General features: G+C 39.8%; 1 protein-coding gene and 1 gene segment (V, D, J or C); one reads left to right on the top strand and one right to left on the bottom strand.

Moving 5' to 3' along the window:
- The window catches only part of LOC143165108 (T cell receptor delta constant-like), a 36,420-nt gene extending 31,955 nt beyond the window's left edge, over window positions 1-4,465 (bottom strand). Inside the window, exon 1 of the C gene segment in view lies at window positions 4,429-4,465.
- A 1,231-nt stretch (window positions 4,466-5,696) lies between these two features.
- CHRNB4 (cholinergic receptor nicotinic beta 4 subunit) lies at window positions 5,697-18,388 on the top strand. The gene is made up of 6 exons (XM_076348439.1): window positions 5,697-5,963; window positions 10,618-10,763; window positions 12,580-12,624; window positions 12,751-12,860; window positions 14,585-15,557; window positions 17,643-18,388. Exons 1-6 carry the CDS (start codon window positions 5,909-5,911, stop codon window positions 17,781-17,783), a joined length of 1,470 nt encoding a protein of 489 aa, XP_076204554.1. The 5' UTR covers window positions 5,697-5,908; the 3' UTR covers window positions 17,784-18,388.
- The last annotated feature ends 896 nt before the right edge of the window (window positions 18,389-19,284 follow it).

Here is a 19,284-nt window from a genome sequence, read left to right as displayed (position 1 = left end):
CTGTGCCTGCATCTCCACCTGTGAGAGCTTTTCCTCCAGTGTTTTCAGTTCCATTCCTCTCTGCACCACAGCAGGAACAAATCCAACTTGTACCCAAACGCCTTTTAAGTGACCTTGAGGGAAGTCACTCATATTGAAGATTTTATGCTTATTGCACTCCCTTATTTACAGAACCACATGCCCTGTACATCTGTCCTGGCCACATTTCTATGCATTTAATATGTTTAATTTTTAAAGCGTTTAGAGAGATCAAATACATCCATGTGACATGTTAAATACTTTCCAAGTAAGGGCCTTTGTCAGGGCCTCTGACATTAAAATCACAATAAGCATTCAGCTCTGTTCCACGAAAAATAGGACCAAAGAGCTTCTACTTTGAATTTCCATGCTTCTGCAGACAACTGTTCTGGGGTTGCCCATTTGATTCTTCTCAGAACCAACCCACTGTCTGCACTTCCACCGTTTCAGCATCTGCCAGGAAGCAGAAACAGCAGCCATTTCTGCTCTCTTATGTAAGTCTATGTAGACTTCATACTTGTTCTCGCTACTCTGTGTAACCACGAGAAGGTTACAGGAACCCAAAGAACTCCGCACAGGAGGGTCTTACAGGAGAGCCGTAAGACTGGGCTTTCTGCTGGGCTAAAGCTGACTCCAAACAGGGATCCAGCTCTCACTGACAGAAGCCATAACAAAGTTGACCTCCAGCAAAACTTCGTTAAACCTGAAACTGGATTTTTTTTTCCACTATGTCCCTTCAAAGCAATAAAAAGGAATCTCACTAACAACCTCCTGTGCTGCACTGAGAGCCTGGGTACTTTAAAATTGCAGAAGCCTGAAAACTAGAAGTTGAAAGTCCAGCCAGTCCCCAACTCCTTAATGGGCTTCTGCCAACCCTTAATGTGATTTTAATGATCCTCACTTTGAGTTAGTGATAATGCAGATTATTGCTCAAGATGTATTCCTCACTCTAGCCACATCTGGACCTTTGTCTTTAAGGAGAAGGGGAAAAAAAAAAAAGGGGATTACAAAGTTAAAAGGACATTAATGATTATTAGTCCTGATGAAGCAGTATTGCCAGGTTAGCTTCATGACAGACAAACCCCGTATCCATTCCATTTGCTTGTTAAAGAACAAGCAAAAGCCTCTTTGGTAGTAGGGGCGTAAGTGTGAAAGCCACAGTAATACAGGGCTTCCTTGTGTTTTCATGATTCTTTTTCATTCCTTGCCATCCAAGCCCTTTACAAACATTAGTTAATTCTTTGCAAATCCTTATCTTTGCTTTACACCTGGGGAAATTGGAGCACTGGGCAGGGATGGTACTTATCTAAAAGCAGCCCTGGAGACTCATGGTAGAGCTGAGAACAAAGCCCATGTCTTTTGGCCCTCAGTCTTGTATCCTAAAGCCCTCTTTTTTTCTGCACTTTTCAAATTTGCTCATTTTGAAATGCAGCAGCTCCAAATAGAAAGGTCTATCTCAAACAGTACAATTGTCATTCACTCTTCTCCTACTCCTCCATTTGAAGGGATGTGCAGATACAGATGTCCTGGTTGCCTCCATCATGGGTGCAAGAGAGACACCTTTGGACTTTGCCACAAACAGCTGTGGGTTTGTTTTTTTTCTGGCACACAAGTGATGTCAATAACAGAAGAATAACCCACACATGCCAATGCCCCATCCTAAAAGCCCCAGTATACAAAACAGCCATTACTATCCTGGCATGGGCCCAACACAGTGAAAGCAAGGAAGGAGGTAGCAGTGTGCAGGTCTGCCTCAGTGAAGAGGAGTGATAGTTAGAAATCAAGCAAAACTCTTCACAATTTTGCAGTGACGTGCTCTTCTGGTTTTTCCAGATGACCATGTATGCACCAGCATGTGCTAATAGCATGTATTGCTATTAGCATCCTGCAGTATATAGAGGCATCTTGAGAAGAAAAATAATTTTACTGCCAAAAATACAGTGATCCTTCTAATACAACTCTGTCCGGTACAGAACAGCTGATCTGAAGTCCCTTATTGACTCAGTTTAGCCATGAGCTCAGCCCTGAACTTCATTTCAGTGTCACAACTACTGGAAACTAACTGTGCCTTTCCACCTGGAAGCATTTATTTTTGCAGCAATCTCCCTATACCTGTACCTGTCTCATTAAGGAGGCCAGCTGCACCCCAAGCTGCTTCCACTTTGGAAGCTCCAGCATTTCTGACTGTTTTTTTCCTAATGCAAGTGGCAGCTTGAAATCACCATGATAAATCCACAAAAGGGGACTGCCAGTTTTCCTGGGCACTTGGACATCTTGCATTCCTCATGCACCTAAGAGCTCTAATACCCCAAGGCATGCAAAGCATTACAGTACCAGGAACAACGCACCAGCCAGTTCAGTGGATGGCTCCCTGCCATGCTACTCCCATGCTTGCACGGTGCATTAACATGCAAATCCAGAATATCACATATGCTAACATCTACTAGAAAGACTTTTCATTTCAGGATCTCAACTTAATGAACAAATGGAATCCTGCAGCATCAGTGTGGGGAAAGCGATTGCATAGCACAAGCGATCAAGGAAGACCTTCAGTGGCCTGTCAGAATGAATGAACACAAGTGAACAGCAAAGGAAGGAATATGGCCAGAGAGAAGAAAACGAGCTGTGGTAATTCTCCCTGTCCACCTCAGCTTCAGCAGCAACAATAGTGCAATCAGTGAGTGATCTGTGACCCTTTGGCTCTGTGATGGCCCACTGCTTTGGTGAAGCAATCCCAATCTGTTTTGTTATACCTTGAGCTCCTATTCAACTCTCAAGCATCAAGCAGCATAGATGGTACAAGCGCAGTGACTTCAGGGTCCATACATCTGTTACTCCTGTAACCACTGCGAAAGCACAGAGCCTGGGTTGGCAGATGGAACATTTGCCTTTGAGGAGAAATAGGTCAGATACCAGAAAGTAAAATCAGAGAAACAGATGCAGTCTTTCTTCCCCAGCAGACTGGTACTTTGCTCAACCATACCCTTAGTAACTGAAGGCACAGCTCCTTGACAGCAATTTCCCTTACGTTATGAAAGACAACATTGCCCAGCAGGCTCAAGAGTGTAGCAAGGTCTCTGACCATACAAACCTCTGACAAGGTACAAGACAAGCACACTAGTGAGAAGCAAGAATTGGAGGGCTCAGCATAAACGCTTTGCTTGGGACACACCTCCCAGAGTTTGTGACTATTACAAGAGGGTAATTTTCTGTGGGAAGGCTCCATTTCTACATGCTGTTAATTAAATGCTGGAGGAAAGCAGAGAAATAGTGTTACATTTTCATGCAGTTAGTCTATTGACATGCACTCATTAGGATTGCACAGGCTCTTTTCATCCAAGTAAATGCCCCCACAATGACTGTTCCCCTGTTTGTCTCACTGAAACCATTCTCCTCCCCCTCAGTTCCCACACTATTTTGAGGCAAGAATTCTAACTCTCATTTAGAATCATAGAACCATAGAATGGTTTGGTTTGGAAGGCACCTTTAAAGGTCATCTAGTCCAACTCCCCTGCAATAAGCAGGGATATCTTCAACTAGATGAGGTTGCTCAGAGCCCCGTCCAACCTGACCTTGAAAGTTTCCAGGGATGGGGCATCCACCACCTCTCTGGGCAACCTGTGCCAGTGTCTCACCACCCTCAGTGTAAAACATTTCTTCCTTATATCTAGTCTGAATCTACCCTCTTTTAGTTTAAAACCATTATGCCTTGTCCTATCGCAACAGGCCCTATTAAAAAGTCTGTCCCCATCTTTCTCTTAAGCGCCCTTTAAGTACTGAAAGGCCGCACTAAGGTCTCCCCGGAGCCTTCTCTTCTCCGGGCTAAACAACCCCAATTTAAATCAATTCCAGCTAACAGATAGTGAATAAGAGGGAAAAGGAAGTGATGAAAGCACAAAAAAGACTTAAAATAACAGGCAGGAGCTAGCACAGGGGATCTCTGGTACCAGGCTGGACCTAATAATTACGATAAGCAACAAAACCAGCACATTTATGTTGGTATGGCTAACAATAAGGCAACAGTGTGCTGTAAAAATTTTTTGAGTATACAGAAATCATCAACCATCAATTCCTACATAGTCCACAGAACTTTTTATCATCTGAGATGTTTGTATAGCATTAAGATGCAATAAATCCACCTCTAAACAAAGTAATCACATGTATAGATATATAAAAGTTTAGTAGTTATAAAAGATCAAAGTTTTATATTTTTTAAAGTCAAAAACACTACAAAACCTGAGAGATTAAAACTGGGGGTGTTATATTAAAGGTATATTAAAGGAAATTGTTTGAGATTGCAGGTGAAGAAAGGTGAGAACGTACAAGCCATTCTTCTCATGGTAGAAGGCTGTGAGCTTTTTAAAGAACTACTGGGAATCCTCAGTGTAGGATATGGGATAGTTGACATACCTTGAGTTTTCAGAGTAAGGGAAGGCAACAGCACAAGACACTTCATCAAAGCTGACTTGTAACAGCTTCTTTTATCCAAGTAGAAGTCTATGCAGTCAGTGCTTTTCCATTTGCCTCACTGAATCCATCCCCCTATCCTAAAGAAATGAGCCAAAAATAATAAACAGACTGTTTAGAAGAGTTACATAGATTGTAGATAGTACCAATTATCAAAAATTTTAGTAGAGTCTCTTTACATGTTGCGCTATCTCTGATGGCAGCTCCTTTAAAGACAGCCAAGTTATAACATGCTGGCCTATTTAGTGAAAAAAAGGTGGCTAAAACGTTTAGGGAGAAGGCAATGAGTTGTCAGCACTACACTGACAGCTTGCCTAAAACCAGCAGCAGGTGACCTTCTCCAAATAACCCCAGTTAGGTAGCAACTGTGCTAGATGCACAAGTCTGGTATGTTATGCTGGTAAATCAGGAATGCCTCCATCCCAGCCAATGGTGTTAGACTGTTGGGAGATGAGACAAGAGCAGAACTGCATCCTGTGGCCAGCTGAAGCAGACAGGAACCTCAATATGGAGATAAAACAGTATTTAGAAGATTAGCACCTTTTTTTTCTATCCATGGACTTCAGCATGTCCTACAGTGCTTGCAAAGGGCATGCAAGATCTTCTTTCCCCTTCCTTCTACACAAATCTTGCAATGGCAAGTCCCAAAACACATGATACTCTATACTCTGCTGAACCCTTCAGCTGTAAAAGATGACTTCCATAGAATTTCTCTAATGCTCCTCTGGAGTGTCTTTATAGCTATTGCTATTTCTCAACAGGCTGCTTTAACTTTCTTTTAAAAATCCTGTCAAATGCTAATGACAACAAATTCTCTGTTCCTCTCCTGCTGCTCCCAAAAAGCCTTTTGGAGTTCTAGTTTAGAGAGATCACATGTGTGGGCCTTGGAGTGGAAAAGGGTTGTCAGTAGGCAATCAACTTTTTCTCTTGACACAGAAAATTACCCTCTGCTAGGGCTATAATTTATTGACATGTTTTTCACTAACAGGTCTCATGGCACAAAGTTATATCCAGCTCTACCCACACAGCTATTCCCACTCATTGCACTTACTAACCAGAAAATCTTCTAAATGTTATCTAGCAGCAAGAATTAAGCAGTTGTGTTTTGCAGATCATGTTCCTTAGCTTGCTCTTTCATTTCCTCTTATTCAACATTATCACATTATGATCCCTCTTCTTATGTGCTTTTCCTCTTCACAAAGCTCTTTAAACAGCTGCAAAGGGGGAGGGACCACTATGCTCATGAAAACTCCACTTCACAGAATGCTTCTGCCAGGTCCTACTGTCTGTCTCTTTCCAGGCATTTAATACCTCCAAGATTCAGGTTTGCTTTTACATCTCTTCCTTGTGCATCCCCGACAACAGAGCCTATTGCCAGCTGTCTTAAGTGAAGAACAGTAATCCACCTCTTCTTGTTATTGCCATGAGGAATACGTACACGCTCTTTCTCTTTGTAGTGGGCTCCTTTTATTTTAACGGTAAGTGATCTTTTCTTTCAGATACAGTCTGCAGAACAGCGACAGCTTTCAAGGCTAGGAAGTAGGACTGTGATATGAGCTCTCAGACAATTTGTAACTATCACCTCAGTAGGCTGCAGACTTTAAGAGGTTGCATGAAATTGATTATTTTAGTGTTGTTTCTGGCTTGTTCGGTATCAGCAAATCATTACGATGGATACGGACAGACAGTAAGTTGGACATAAAATGACAGAACAATAGGAGATGACAATGATAATCACTAAATAATATCCCTTTAGAGGCACCCAGGATCATCTGTGATGGGAAAAGCAGGTATTGTGCTGAAAGTGAAAAAATAAAAAGCGAATCATGACCTGAATCATAAATAAGACAGATCTCATCCGTCTACAATTATTGGCTCAAGTTCATATATTTTGCAAAGTTCATACTTCCTAATTGTTTGATTAGTATGTAAATAGTTTAAATTAAGTTGAAATATGTAAATATATGCTAAAAAAGCTCAAACATACATTAAGAACATTTTCTTTAGTCCGCCAGGATTTCTTGCGTAAGTTTTAGCCAACACGCACAGCCCGACAGCAGCATGAAATAGTGCATTTACCATGGGAGCTTCTTCCCACAGAGACTCTGCCGAAGTGTTCAGAGTGAAACTAGCTGAAATTGAACCGAGACAAAAATCACATCTTTCCCATAATTATCTATTCATCCCACAGTTGTTTTGTTTCTTCAATCACTGAAAGGCAACTTTAGAAAACACCTGCTTTGTAACAAATGAAGAGTGAGGGCCTACTTTAGATTCTTAGATCACACACTTTTAAAACCATTAGTATTTCCTTTTTATTTGCATTAATTGCAGTGTAGAAATTAAAAGTCTTTAAAATACAGTAAATTCACCACTACTTCCATTGGAACAATAGCGTTCCAAATTAGCATGCGTTGTTCTAAGAGGTTATATAAACCTTTTTACTCAAGAGTATGCTGAGAATTAACAACATCACGAAGTAATTTCAGAGAAGATAATGGGATTGTCTTATTGATGCTTCTCGCTTGCTCTTTACTAATTACAGATGGGAATTTGGTATGCCACCATTGTCCACATAAGTTATTTGTGAGAGAGGAGAGAACAAAAATGACAACTTATGCTACAATATATTATTTCTAAACAAATATTATTTTAACATTTATTAAAATAACTGAAGTCAGGGAAACAGAGGAAACATGCCTTATGTTAAATTTCGCAATTTAAACAGTGATAACTTGCACTTGCCTGTGTTTGTCAACATTACTCCTTATTCTGTTCTGTGGAAATCACTCCAACATATTTGTCATTACACTGAAAATAAACAACACAACACAGGATGACTAGTTATTTCATTTTAGATATTTAAATTAGACCCCGTAGAAGGGAACGTTTGCACAGGGGAGTGAATGAAGTCTGTGGTTTTGTTTCTTCTGCCATGAAATTGGAAGCATCCTGATGCAATTTTTTTTTAATGGTCATACTCCCACAGAGAAAACAAACTTACTGCAGAATGTGTACTGCAAGTTACGTGGCAATTTGCTCTTCTTGTCATGGAGCAGATGTGTAGCGTGTTCAGTGAAGCTAAAACAATTTCCCTCAGGATCCACCCCAATGTGTTTTCTCTATTACTGCTTTCAGTACACAAAAATACTCCACCCCCAAATTTGGACTGCTTCATCATTCTTGTCAAAATCATTTGTCTGAAAGCATCAGTCTACCCTCTGCAACATTTCCAGTGATTACTGCTATTTGGAAAAAAACAGTTTGCGAGGGAAACTGTGCACTTCCATTTCTTCCAACTCTGAGAGGAAAAAGTGGAGCTTCAAATGCATGGCTAGTGACATCATGAAATGCATATAAAGATGAACTTGAATGCCTGCTAATTTTGTTCTCATTAGGTGCCATCTGGTTAATATGTAGATTGGTAATGGAAAATAGATTATAAAAATTAGACAAGAATCACTCGTTTTTACACGTTATTTACAGAGAGATTGGCTTTAGCAACCTTTAAGGCAGTATACTGCTGACATCTAGTGGTATTTGATACAGGCGTCTGAGTGCGAGGGGAGAGTAGCCCCTTCGATCTCTAATTCTGATGATTAAGTTATTTAAAGGTTGGGATGGGATGGCAATTTTACAAGGAATTATTCATTACAGGAACCACTTCCCTAAGAATAGATAATAATTTCTTAAAGGGATTCATTATTTAACAAATCATTTTTTATAATTAAGTCATGGCCCGTCATTCATCTGCATAAAGTTTATTGACAGAGTCAGTACTTTGAAATCTGAGCTGTTCTCATCAGACATGCAGACCCCACAGTATGTTTTGATTTGCAGACCAGATGACTATGATTGCTAAAACCAGGTTTCAGAGAATAGAATTATTACAAATTCAGAATTAGCTTTCTGCAAATATTCTGCAGTTTCTACTTCTTACTCGCTGTTTAGCAAATACTCCATATGCTAGAATATTTACAGAAAAAGATGGCAACACAGTGAAAATATATTTAACAATTCAAACAAGAATTCAGTGTCTTTGCTAGCAGCATTCAGTGACCACTGCAGGAAACAAACCAAATGACAATTTATTTATATTTGAATTATAGCCATCTGCTTATGTCACTTACGTATGCAACAGCAGGAATGTTTGTTAAAAAAAAAAAAACAAACCAAAACAATACAATAAAATAACTTTAACCAAGATTCTCTCCTTAGCTACCACAAGGCTTCTCACCTATCCTCATAAACACAGAATGATTCATTTCTAGAGTGTGGCCCCATTTTCTTCACAGCATCAAATTTAGCTCTCTCTTGATTGCAATACACAAGAAAAAACAGAATCTGGACCTTAGCAAGGAAGGCATAGCTCTAGCTTGATAAGCCTTTGATTAGGCAAACTTACATTGAGAATAAATGTAATATTAAAATATCACATGGTACTAGGGCTTTTATAATGACTTGCAGGGAGGTACAAAGCAAGTGTGAATCAAAAAACAAACCGACCTGACAAACACATATGTATTTGTCCAAATTTGTTTTCCCAAATGGCTTGGGAAGTATTTGAGAAGCCTATTCTGAAGAACGATGTTATGGTTAAGTATATGTGACAAAATTTGTGCTACCAATGCCATAGCATATGCTGGTCTTAAAAGAATTAAAACAAGCCTGGTGTTTACCTCAACTTTTCCCCAGAGCTTGAGTAAAAACTGTTCTTAGATGTGAAAAATCTGTTCGATGATATTTCCATTTATGTCTCTCCACTTTCTTACCGGATCAGAAACAAGAAGTTCTTATAGTACTTTTTTAATCTGAGTGGAATTCAGAAGTACCAAGTTTCAAGAGACACTTGTTCCCCCTAGTAACTTACAGCCCAGTTCACGTGGAAACTAGGCACCTTCCAGAAATGCACACAAACTTTGGCTGCGTATGTGATCCTGGCCTTTTGATGTCTGCCTTTCTCTGGATCTCATGGATACGCTACAACATAAAAAACCAGAACAAATTAATGTACCACAAATATAAAATACTTGCGTGGCCAGTGGTTTTTACTGTGTGGAACTGCTCTGGGGAATAATGAAGCAAGTATGCTGTACAGACACTATCCTCATTTCTGCAATATCTAGGGTTGAGTTAGGTGCCCTTTCCTATGGAAGAATCATTCTATCAATTGGATTAGAATCTGTTTTCATTAACACCTGTGTCCATCACTGTCAGCTGTATAACACAACAGAATTACTCGACATACAGCAGAATCTCTCTGGGTCAATTCTGTTGGCAGGATGTTACCAGGACCTTAGTCATCAGTGTTATTACGTGGTCAATAGTGGTTTGAAAAGTCCACTAGAATGGCTTTAAAAAGCACAGGCAAGAACATGGGAACAAATGCAGTTACCTCTGGGGTTGTGCCATAAGCTGTTCTGCTCCATGGAGAACGTTCAGGCTTGCTTGATAGTATCCTGCAGATACTATATTTTGCAGTCACTGAACTCCAGCTTTGGCCACTAAGATTTACGGTATTTGTGCTAGTCTATAAATCAGGTTTTGTTTCCACACAAAGTAAGGCTTACATACTGCCTCAGGTTTTCAAATAAAATCATTCTGAAACAGAAACATCACTAGCTACCAAAGAGCTCCCAATCATTAAAAAAACCTTGTGACTCCTGCAGTTTATCCCCTGGTTTTCCCTACACAGATCAGTCTTTCAATTTGTATGTGTGCCTGCAACTCTATCTCCTACAACACTAAAGAGAAGTCACAGACAGAGTCCCTGCATTTGGATCGTTGAAACATTCCTCCTCTGTTATTAAGAGGGTTCTTTGCTCCCAGTTTCTATTTCTGAATGTACTCCCAAAAGTATCTATCAATTTGAGCTTCACATTTTAATGTGAAAAAAACCCAAAGGGTTCAGATTTATCTGCTTTGATCTAAGTTCTGTGAAAGACAGTCAACTTCAGCAGAACAGATATTGGTGCAAGCACCATATCCTTCTGTTCATACAAGCCTACAGTCTTTAGAAAATCAAAAGCCCTCATTATTTCATGAAGACAATCTGATGCACAGAAATTCTGTGATCCCTACATCATGTCACTCGGTCTCCTTTCTATAATCCTGTTACGTGATGTTTTACAGGAAGCACCGCAGCAGATGCTGAAGAAAAGCTAATGAACCACCTACTGAGTCCTGACAGGTACAATAAGTTAATTCGACCAGCTGTCAACTCATCCCAGTTGGTATCTATAGAACTGCAGGTTTCCCTGGCACAGCTCATCAGCGTGGTAAGTTCAAATTAGGCTATGTCTTTTAATTCATTACTACCTGCACAGCACTCTAAGTAAAAGTCATATTGGTATTATTATGTCCCTGTTATTTTCTAGTTTACATAATAATACTTAGTAGGCAGGGCCCATACATGCAATTTACTGGTTTTATACTTCAGAATGCAGCTACAACAGGGAGATCAATCTATGCCTAAGCAATAAAGGACAGCGGCCAGATCTTCATCCAATAAAATTCCATTGATCAAAACATCAAAATCATTCCACTGATTTCAGTACAGCCACAGTGAGTTACACCAGGTCAGAATCTATCCTGGGCTGTGTACACAATACTAAACCACCTTCTGCTGCTTGCATCAAAGAAATGTGGTTGAATGGCCTGAAAACAAGCTACGAAGCCAGCTCAAAATCTCATGGCATATCAGGCACATCAGCAAAGAATAGTGAAATGTTGTAAAGAAAAAAAACATGTTAGTTCTGGCTGGAATAGCTTAACACTATTAAAACAATCCTCATGCAAGCAACTCCTCATATTCAATAAAAATTACTTCACTGGGTCCGAAAGACATTTTCACTCACAAGGTTAGCATGTGTTTAACAGTTTTTCCAAGGTACAAATACACACCTCAATGCCAAGAGAGGTTTAGCATTAACTGCAGTGGGAACAAGATCCAGCACATAAGTGGGAATAATTTCCTGAATCAGGACTTTCAACTCTGCTGCTCTCTCCCTGGATGAAAAAGAGGATACAGATGACTGCCTCCCTGCCAGAATTTGTGTATGGGACACTGACTGGACTGCTCCAAACTTTAAGAGACCTATATAATTTATATTCTGAAATTCAAGAGGAAAAGAGAGAGAGACTGATGGAACATAAGGGAAACTGTACAAACAGATGAGCTTTCATACATGTGTGCAGGCTGATTTATACAGGATATACTGTCATGTATACCAGATGACTCTGGGACAAGTGCTCCCTCTCTCCTGGAGAATTCCACCTGGACACAGACATGCCTCCTCACACAGTGCACTGCCACCACTAGCACAGTGTCCTCCCAGATTGCGGATTCTGGGCATAAAAAGCAGGGTGTCTTGCTCCCACAGGCCGCAGCAATCAACAACCTAAACAGAGTAGATGAATGGGCAAGGATCAAGAACGGCACAGCTCGGTCCCTATCCCTCTATATCCTCACTTCAAGCAGAAAGCAAAATTAGGCATCTTATAGGCTCTAACAATCTCAAGCATCTTCAGGATCAGAGAATTAACTTGTTTTCCCACAGAAATCCTCCTGACTCTTTGACCTCCTACCTTGTCCCTTCAGTAAAGCCCCAGCCACACAGATCTGCTGCAGAGAGATTTCTCTTCTGGACTGCTGTCCAGAGAGACAGCATTTCCACAAAGCAGAGCCCGCCAGCTGAGAGTTTACATGGTAAACCTTACATAAACCTCAGACAAGTTAATCTAGGCCTTCCTGGTGGTCAAATATGCCTTCTGTTTCAAATCAAATCCACAGGGGGGGGAAGGGGGGAGAAATCAGCTCAGCAGGGTGGTGGAAATTGTTCCCAAATAGCCACACTCACTCCAGTCTTTGTTAAAAGCCACTTGGAGCTCTACACTTGTGGGGTTACTATTTATCATCAGTATGTGCACAAGACTGGCCATCTTACCAGCAGAGAAATGCCTGCCTTGAAATACACTAAACGAAATCATGCTGTGCAGTTGGAAATATCCTCAAAAGCCTACTGAATAAATCTTATTACTGCAATAAAGTGAAACATTTTAGAGGACAGCTTTTCTCTCTCTTTTTCCCTGCAGAATGAACGGGAGCAGATCATGACTACAAACGTCTGGCTGAACCAGGTAACCAAACCCACAGAGGCATGCTCTTGCAAACCACAAATGCGACTGCTTTCACTCCATCACAGTGATTGTTTTGTTAGTGCTGGTTTGGATACTCCCATCACTACTGTACAATTCTTCTCTTAGGAGTGGATTGATTATCGTTTGGCTTGGAAGCCCTCTGACTATGAAGGAATAAATAAGCTGAGAATACCTGCAAAACACATCTGGTTGCCAGACATTGTGCTTTACAATAAGTAAGTAAAACTTCTGCAGTTTATGCAGGCAGTGAACAAAATTTTAACCATGTATCAAGAAACAAGCATCAGAACCAATGAAGTAGGTCTGATAAAATTCTAAAACTGAATTTTGTAACTTTTAGCCAGTATCAAGCGTATCTGACTGGGGTACTGGCCTCAAAGATAATTTTAGTAGAATCAGGGCTCTGGTTAAAGAAATTCCAGCAGACCTGGAGCATGTCTGCAGTGTAAGCTGTTACAACACCAGAGGATCTGCGACAAGGCTCACAATTGAGGCACAGATCTATATCAAACTAGACTATCTGGAAAGCATGAATTGTTAAGTACAAGAGCAGCCTTACACTGGTCATGTTTGCAAGAAGACAAAACATCTGGAATTCTATCAGACATCTTAGGTTCTGAGCTACATTTTTGTCTCCTACTTCTTCTCCCCACCCCCCCTTCCACCACAGACTCCAGGACATAAATCTGTTACAAAGTTCACATGTACCAGAACTCCATGAGTTAATATTAATTTTAAAAAATAAATTATGTTCTATTTTCATAAAGCATTAAAAAATCAATTATAAGAATACATAATAAATCTGTCAACATTTGACTCTGTTGCTTTACAATACTGAGAAAAATAAAAGCTTGGTGGTAGACCATACTTCAGTTCTTTCAAACAAATAGCTAACTGCCAATTTTGTTTTGAGGGTTTTTTTGTTGTTGTTTTTAGGTCTCTAGCAAAGCCTTGAAGTGGATGATATCAAGTCTTTGGGGGAAAAAAATAATCAAAACTTATAATATACTTTCATGATACTTTGAAAACCAATGAATTCATGAACACATGACGGTTTATGAACACATACAGATGGGAGACCTAGGAAGTTATATATAACTTGAGTTAAGTCCCTGGAATCCTACTACTGGAAATCAGATTTGAGAAATGCTTAAAACTATTGTATTAGTCACAAAATAATTCAGCCAGTGGATTAGGATGTACTCTGCCTGGTCAAATCTTGTTCTTGTTGACCTTCTCCCTGAATCAAAGGGCCCATCATAACATAGAAGACTCTCCTGGAGGAATTTCGGCAGTTGGAGGAGATACAAAGCCAAGATTATTTGTGGGCACTAAGAACACTGTGGCTTGTCTGTTCTGGTTTTGTAATAAGTAAACATTAACTGGAGTGACACAATAAATTATAAACCATATAATTACATTTCCTCTGCACACACTCTCCCTGCATTTCTAACTAACACTGCTCCTCCTTATTTCCTCGTCCAAGTCATTTAGGAGTGTTGCTGTGTGCTCTTAGCAGTGGCTGTGTTCCAGATCAAAGGTATCTCCATTTTCATGTTGGATGATCTCATTTTCACTCAGCCTTCAGAGATGTAGTAAGCCTTAATTACTTTAACAAACATTTACAAAATACTTTGAGTTCTTTGGATGAAACAGAGATGCATATTTATTATTTAATAATAACTTTATAAAATAATTTTTCTAAGTATTGGACCAAATGTCAATTCTCTGACTGGGAGAAATGCATACATTAATCTCCCTATCAAGTTATCGCTCCCTACAACATAGATTTCAAAATCAAAACATTACTAAACTTTGATTCTAGAAACAACTGAGGCCCAGAAGACCAAGAATGTCAGAGCTCTTCTGTTTTAAACTATGTTTTTCCTCTTAATGTTTTATTGTGTTCTCTCCTTTTTCTTTCCTCTTGTTTCATTAGCGCGGATGGCACGTACGAAGTTTCGCTATATACAAATGCAATTGTAAAGAATAATGGAAGCATTCGCTGGTTGCCACCAGCCATCTACAAGAGCGCCTGCAAGATTGAAGTTAAGCATTTTCCATTTGATCAACAAAACTGCACATTAAAGTTCCGGTCTTGGACATATGATCATACAGAAATTGATATGGTGCTTAAAACTTCCATGGCAAGCATGGACGACTTCACGCCAAGTGGAGAATGGGACATTGTAGCACTCCCAGGAAGAAGGACTGTAAATCCTTTGGACCCCAATTATGTCGATGTGACATATGACTTCATTATTAAAAGGAAACCTCTTTTTTATACCATCAATCTTATCATTCCCTGTGTGCTAATTACATCCTTAGCCATCCTGGTGTTCTACTTGCCTTCAGACTGTGGTGAAAAAATGACCTTATGCATATCTGTGTTGCTTGCCTTGACTGTGTTCTTGCTGTTGATCTCCAAAATTGTCCCTCCAACATCTCTAGATGTTCCACTGATTGGGAAGTATCTCATGTTTACAATGGTACTAGTGACCTTCTCAATAGTTACCAGTGTCTGTGTACTCAATGTCCACCATAGATCTCCAAGTACTCACACTATGCCCCCTTGGGTAAAGCGGGTTTTCCTTGAAAGACTCCCAGCCTACCTGTTCATGAAGCGTCCAGAAAATAATTCTCCTCGGCAAAAACTGTGCAACTGCAAAAAGGCAAAAGCAGAGAATCCTTGTATGGACCCAGCCGACTTCTACAAGAACTCTACCTATTTTTTGAATACAGCCTCTGCCAAAAAATATGATATGAAAATCACTGACACTCTTGACAATGTCAGCAGTCATCGAGATTTTAGGTTAAGAACAGGCATGAAATTTTCTCCTGAAGTCCAAGAAGCAATTGATGGAGTCAGTTTTATAGCAGAGCACATGAAAAGTGATGACAACGACCAGAGTGTAAGTAAAAATGAGAAATCATCCCGGTCTTTCCAAACTTCATCTCCTGTCCTCCTCTGTAACAAGCTGTTCTTCAGAAAGCATATTTGAACTCCCTAGCTATTCTAAAGTTTTTAGAGAGATTCTAGCTATAGCTTATAAGAGGAAATAATTTTTGCTGTTAAAAGAACTTAACGAATAGCAATTTGGTAAACGCCAATACTCTCCTGGAAAGTAACATGGCTATTTCTACAAAAAGAGAATGTTGATCGCCTAGTAAGTCATGATACACCCCTGAAAAAGCTGTGTTGTCACATTCAAGTAGTGTTTGGCAGGGAAAAAAATAATATTCAGTTCCAGGTCAGAAAAAGAATCTTTTTCCCCATTGTATTCAGTAAGACTGTGACTCAACCCATGGCCAGGCCATGTTAACCAGAAACAATCTACCTGCAGCTCAAGCATTTATTTACCTAACTGGGCATAGAAGGAGGATTTAGTAAAATTGGTAAAACAGCTTTGCAAACACCCGCTCCAGGTTAAGATATCTGTCCATATATGGCAAACACAATGGGTAGGATCAAATCCTAATGCCAGCAGAGCTGACACTTTTTCATTTGAGTTAAATCAGACTTGTTATTGGCTATGAGAAGTACTTTATCCAGGACGTGTTTAAACAGTGCTGCTGCTGCTGCCCTATTCACTTGCTCTACTCACGTGCTACTAGCTAGCACACTAAAGCTGATATAAATACACTGTGAATAATACTTGGAAAAACTCAGATGGTTCAGAGTTTTGTTTAGACAAGCACCCATGGTTAGGAAAAATCATCCTCATACCTACCAGTGTCCTCTCTCTGGCCCAGATCCCAGTCAGACTCTAGGCTCTCTATTCCTGTCGTGCTCTCCCTCCCTCAGCCAAGCAGATTAAATAAAGTCTGGTTTCTGATCTTGCAGAAGCCCCTTGAGGAGCATGCCGCTGAGTACTTCATGTTTTCTATTAGCTGAAATTACTGTCAATATAAATAAAGAAGATCAGCTATTAACGTTAGACATGAGCTCGTAAACATTGAAACTGACTGAACAGAAGCAGACTTCATAGAGCAGAAAAAAAGTTTTCTAATACTTCAGAAATTCTTGCAAGAATATGTTGCATACTAAAGGATCTACAAAGCCTCCACTTGATATTAAGAACAATTTTCAAGGGTATTTTATACACTAAGAATTAACTGAATGCTTTTCACACAGTGTCCTCTGATATTACATATCAATTTTCTAGATTCATAATTTTAATCTCTGCTTTCTTCCTTCATTACCACGGTCTGATAACAACTGTTCATGTACATTTACTATAGTCTGATTTCAGAAGCGCACAATTCCCATTAGCAGCAGTGGAAATAAAAAGTGTGCACTGAAGGAAAAATGTGTAATGTTCTAATATAAAACATGAGATAATTGACAAGCATGACTTTAGTCATTGAGGTGAGGATGTCCCATGTGTAACTAGAATCAATGAGAGAGGAAAAAATAATCATTCCTAAGATGCAAATGAAGATTGATATATTCCCCATTTGCAATAATAGCCTGATAGTCACTTCAGTTTAAGAACAGAATCTAAGGCCGTGACTTTCACAAACAACATATGCAAGGCAAAAAGGGATTTTAATAAAAGCAACAGTATTAATATGCATTAAACCCCTTGATTAAGATGACTGCTGATAAGAAAAGAACTCTGAAGCTAACCTTGTTTAACAGCAGTAAACACCATCTATTTTTGTCCACTGAGATTAATAGCATCTGCAAACTAAAATTAAAGAAAAAAATTCCTTAACTGGATTATTCTGTGGGTCCTTCTGGACTGGCTTCCACCAGGCAGCCATGCTCAGTACCTGATGCATCCAAGACAGCTAAGGAATATTTACAGTATTTTTCTCCACTGCCCAGAATGGTTGTAGGAGAAAAACCCCTTCCCAAGCCTAAAGTCAGTTTATTGCCTGAACCTTGAGATTTGTTTCCTTTTATTTTCGTAAACAAAACCTCGGCATTAGCAAGAGGAAGAGCAAAAGAATACGACAAATTGCTAATATCTTTAATTGGCTTTTTCTTTCAGGTCATTGAAGATTGGAAGTATGTTGCCATGGTAGTGGACAGGCTGTTTCTCTGGATATTCGTCCTTGTTTGTGTCCTGGGGACTGTTGGATTATTTCTGCAGCCACTTTTTCAAAACCACACTGCGGCCATGAACCCTTAGTTGTCACTTAAAATTGTCAATACTTACACAGACGTTGGGTCTCATTCTGCTCTCAGTTCCCCTCTGTTAAATCCACAGAGATGCCAGCTGAGTTGCTCTTACATCAGATTTAGAGTACGGAAATGGAAAGTAGAACTTGACTTGTGATAGGGAAAAAAACCCAAAACAAACAGAAAACTACTGTTTTTTCCAATGAGTTCAGTACTTCTGGTGATATCTTGGCCCTTTTTTCAATTATTTGAAGTCTGAACATTACAGAGAAAGGCATTTACTGTACAATATGCCATCCTGGCTCACAAGGATTATTATTAAAAATTGTATTTTACATACATTGCCTCAGGAAGGACATTTTCTTTCCCTAGAACACTGCAATTTCTCTATTACAAAGAAGGTATTGCTATGACATTTATGTCCTTCAAATGCATCAAAACTATTTGTGTCTGATTTATAAAGAGCTTTACAAGTGGCATCACTGTTTAGCTGTTTGAGTATGATATTGAAAACTGAACTGAGAAACAGAGACATACTTCTGAGGTAACCACTAATAGGTTTCTCACTTTGCCACCTCTGATAGCTGATTGATCAACAGAGGCCAAATTAATATATGATAAACAAACATTTATATACTCTGTTCAATGATGAAATATAAATAAAATGTAAAATTTTCCTTTATATAGATTTAGTCCTGAAATGTTCCTGCAACTTTAACAGCTCATGTGACTGGGGTTCATATACACTTTCATGAATCTAAGGCTAAGAGCACAGAAAGCAGCTAGAGAAGACAACTGTGAAAGGCAGCTAGAATGAGAAGACACCTGAGAACAGACCCGCATGTTTTGTTGAGGAGATTTTAATGTGGATTTAAGTATAATCCTCAACAAATTAGCTAGGAAAGCACGTAACGCATGTACAGTCTTAAAGTCTTTGGTAAAGGACAGATCAAGGCCCTAGACTCCCGTCACAGGACCATCCCACCACACTTTGTTCCAGGTAGCTTGTAACCTGCAAAAAGAGAAGTGGGCTCCTGGCATTTTTCAAGCTAAACCAATCTCAGCTTTTCCTTGGGGTATTGTCAGCACACATAACAATTTTACCACCATTGATAGGAACAACTAACTACTGGTGACCAAACTGTTAAAACCCACTACTACTTGTGAAGGGGATTTGAGGCTCACCTGTCCCAGGGGAGGATTAGCTGACACCTAAACCTGTGTTCTTCAACAAGCCACAGATGAATACAGCTCTGGCTGTATTTGCCCTCATCAAAACTGAGCTACATCTCTACCTAGATCACCATTCCCAGGCAGCTACAGATAACGACATAGACCTAGACATGCCAAAACAGCTACACCAACACCTTTCCAATTGTTCAGAGCAACTCTGGGACCTTTGCTGATTCCTGCGCTCACTCCCTCCCTGCCCGTGCGCTGAACTCCCCAGCACTGCTGCCACACATGCCCCCACCCCACACACCTACCCCTGAGCACTGGAAGGGCTCTCC

The sequence above is a fragment of the Aptenodytes patagonicus genome, chromosome 10, assembly GCF_965638725.1.
Source record: "Aptenodytes patagonicus chromosome 10, bAptPat1.pri.cur, whole genome shotgun sequence".
Taxonomy (NCBI): domain Eukaryota; kingdom Metazoa; phylum Chordata; class Aves; order Sphenisciformes; family Spheniscidae; genus Aptenodytes; species Aptenodytes patagonicus.
This window is presented reverse-complemented; position numbering and strand designations above follow the sequence as displayed.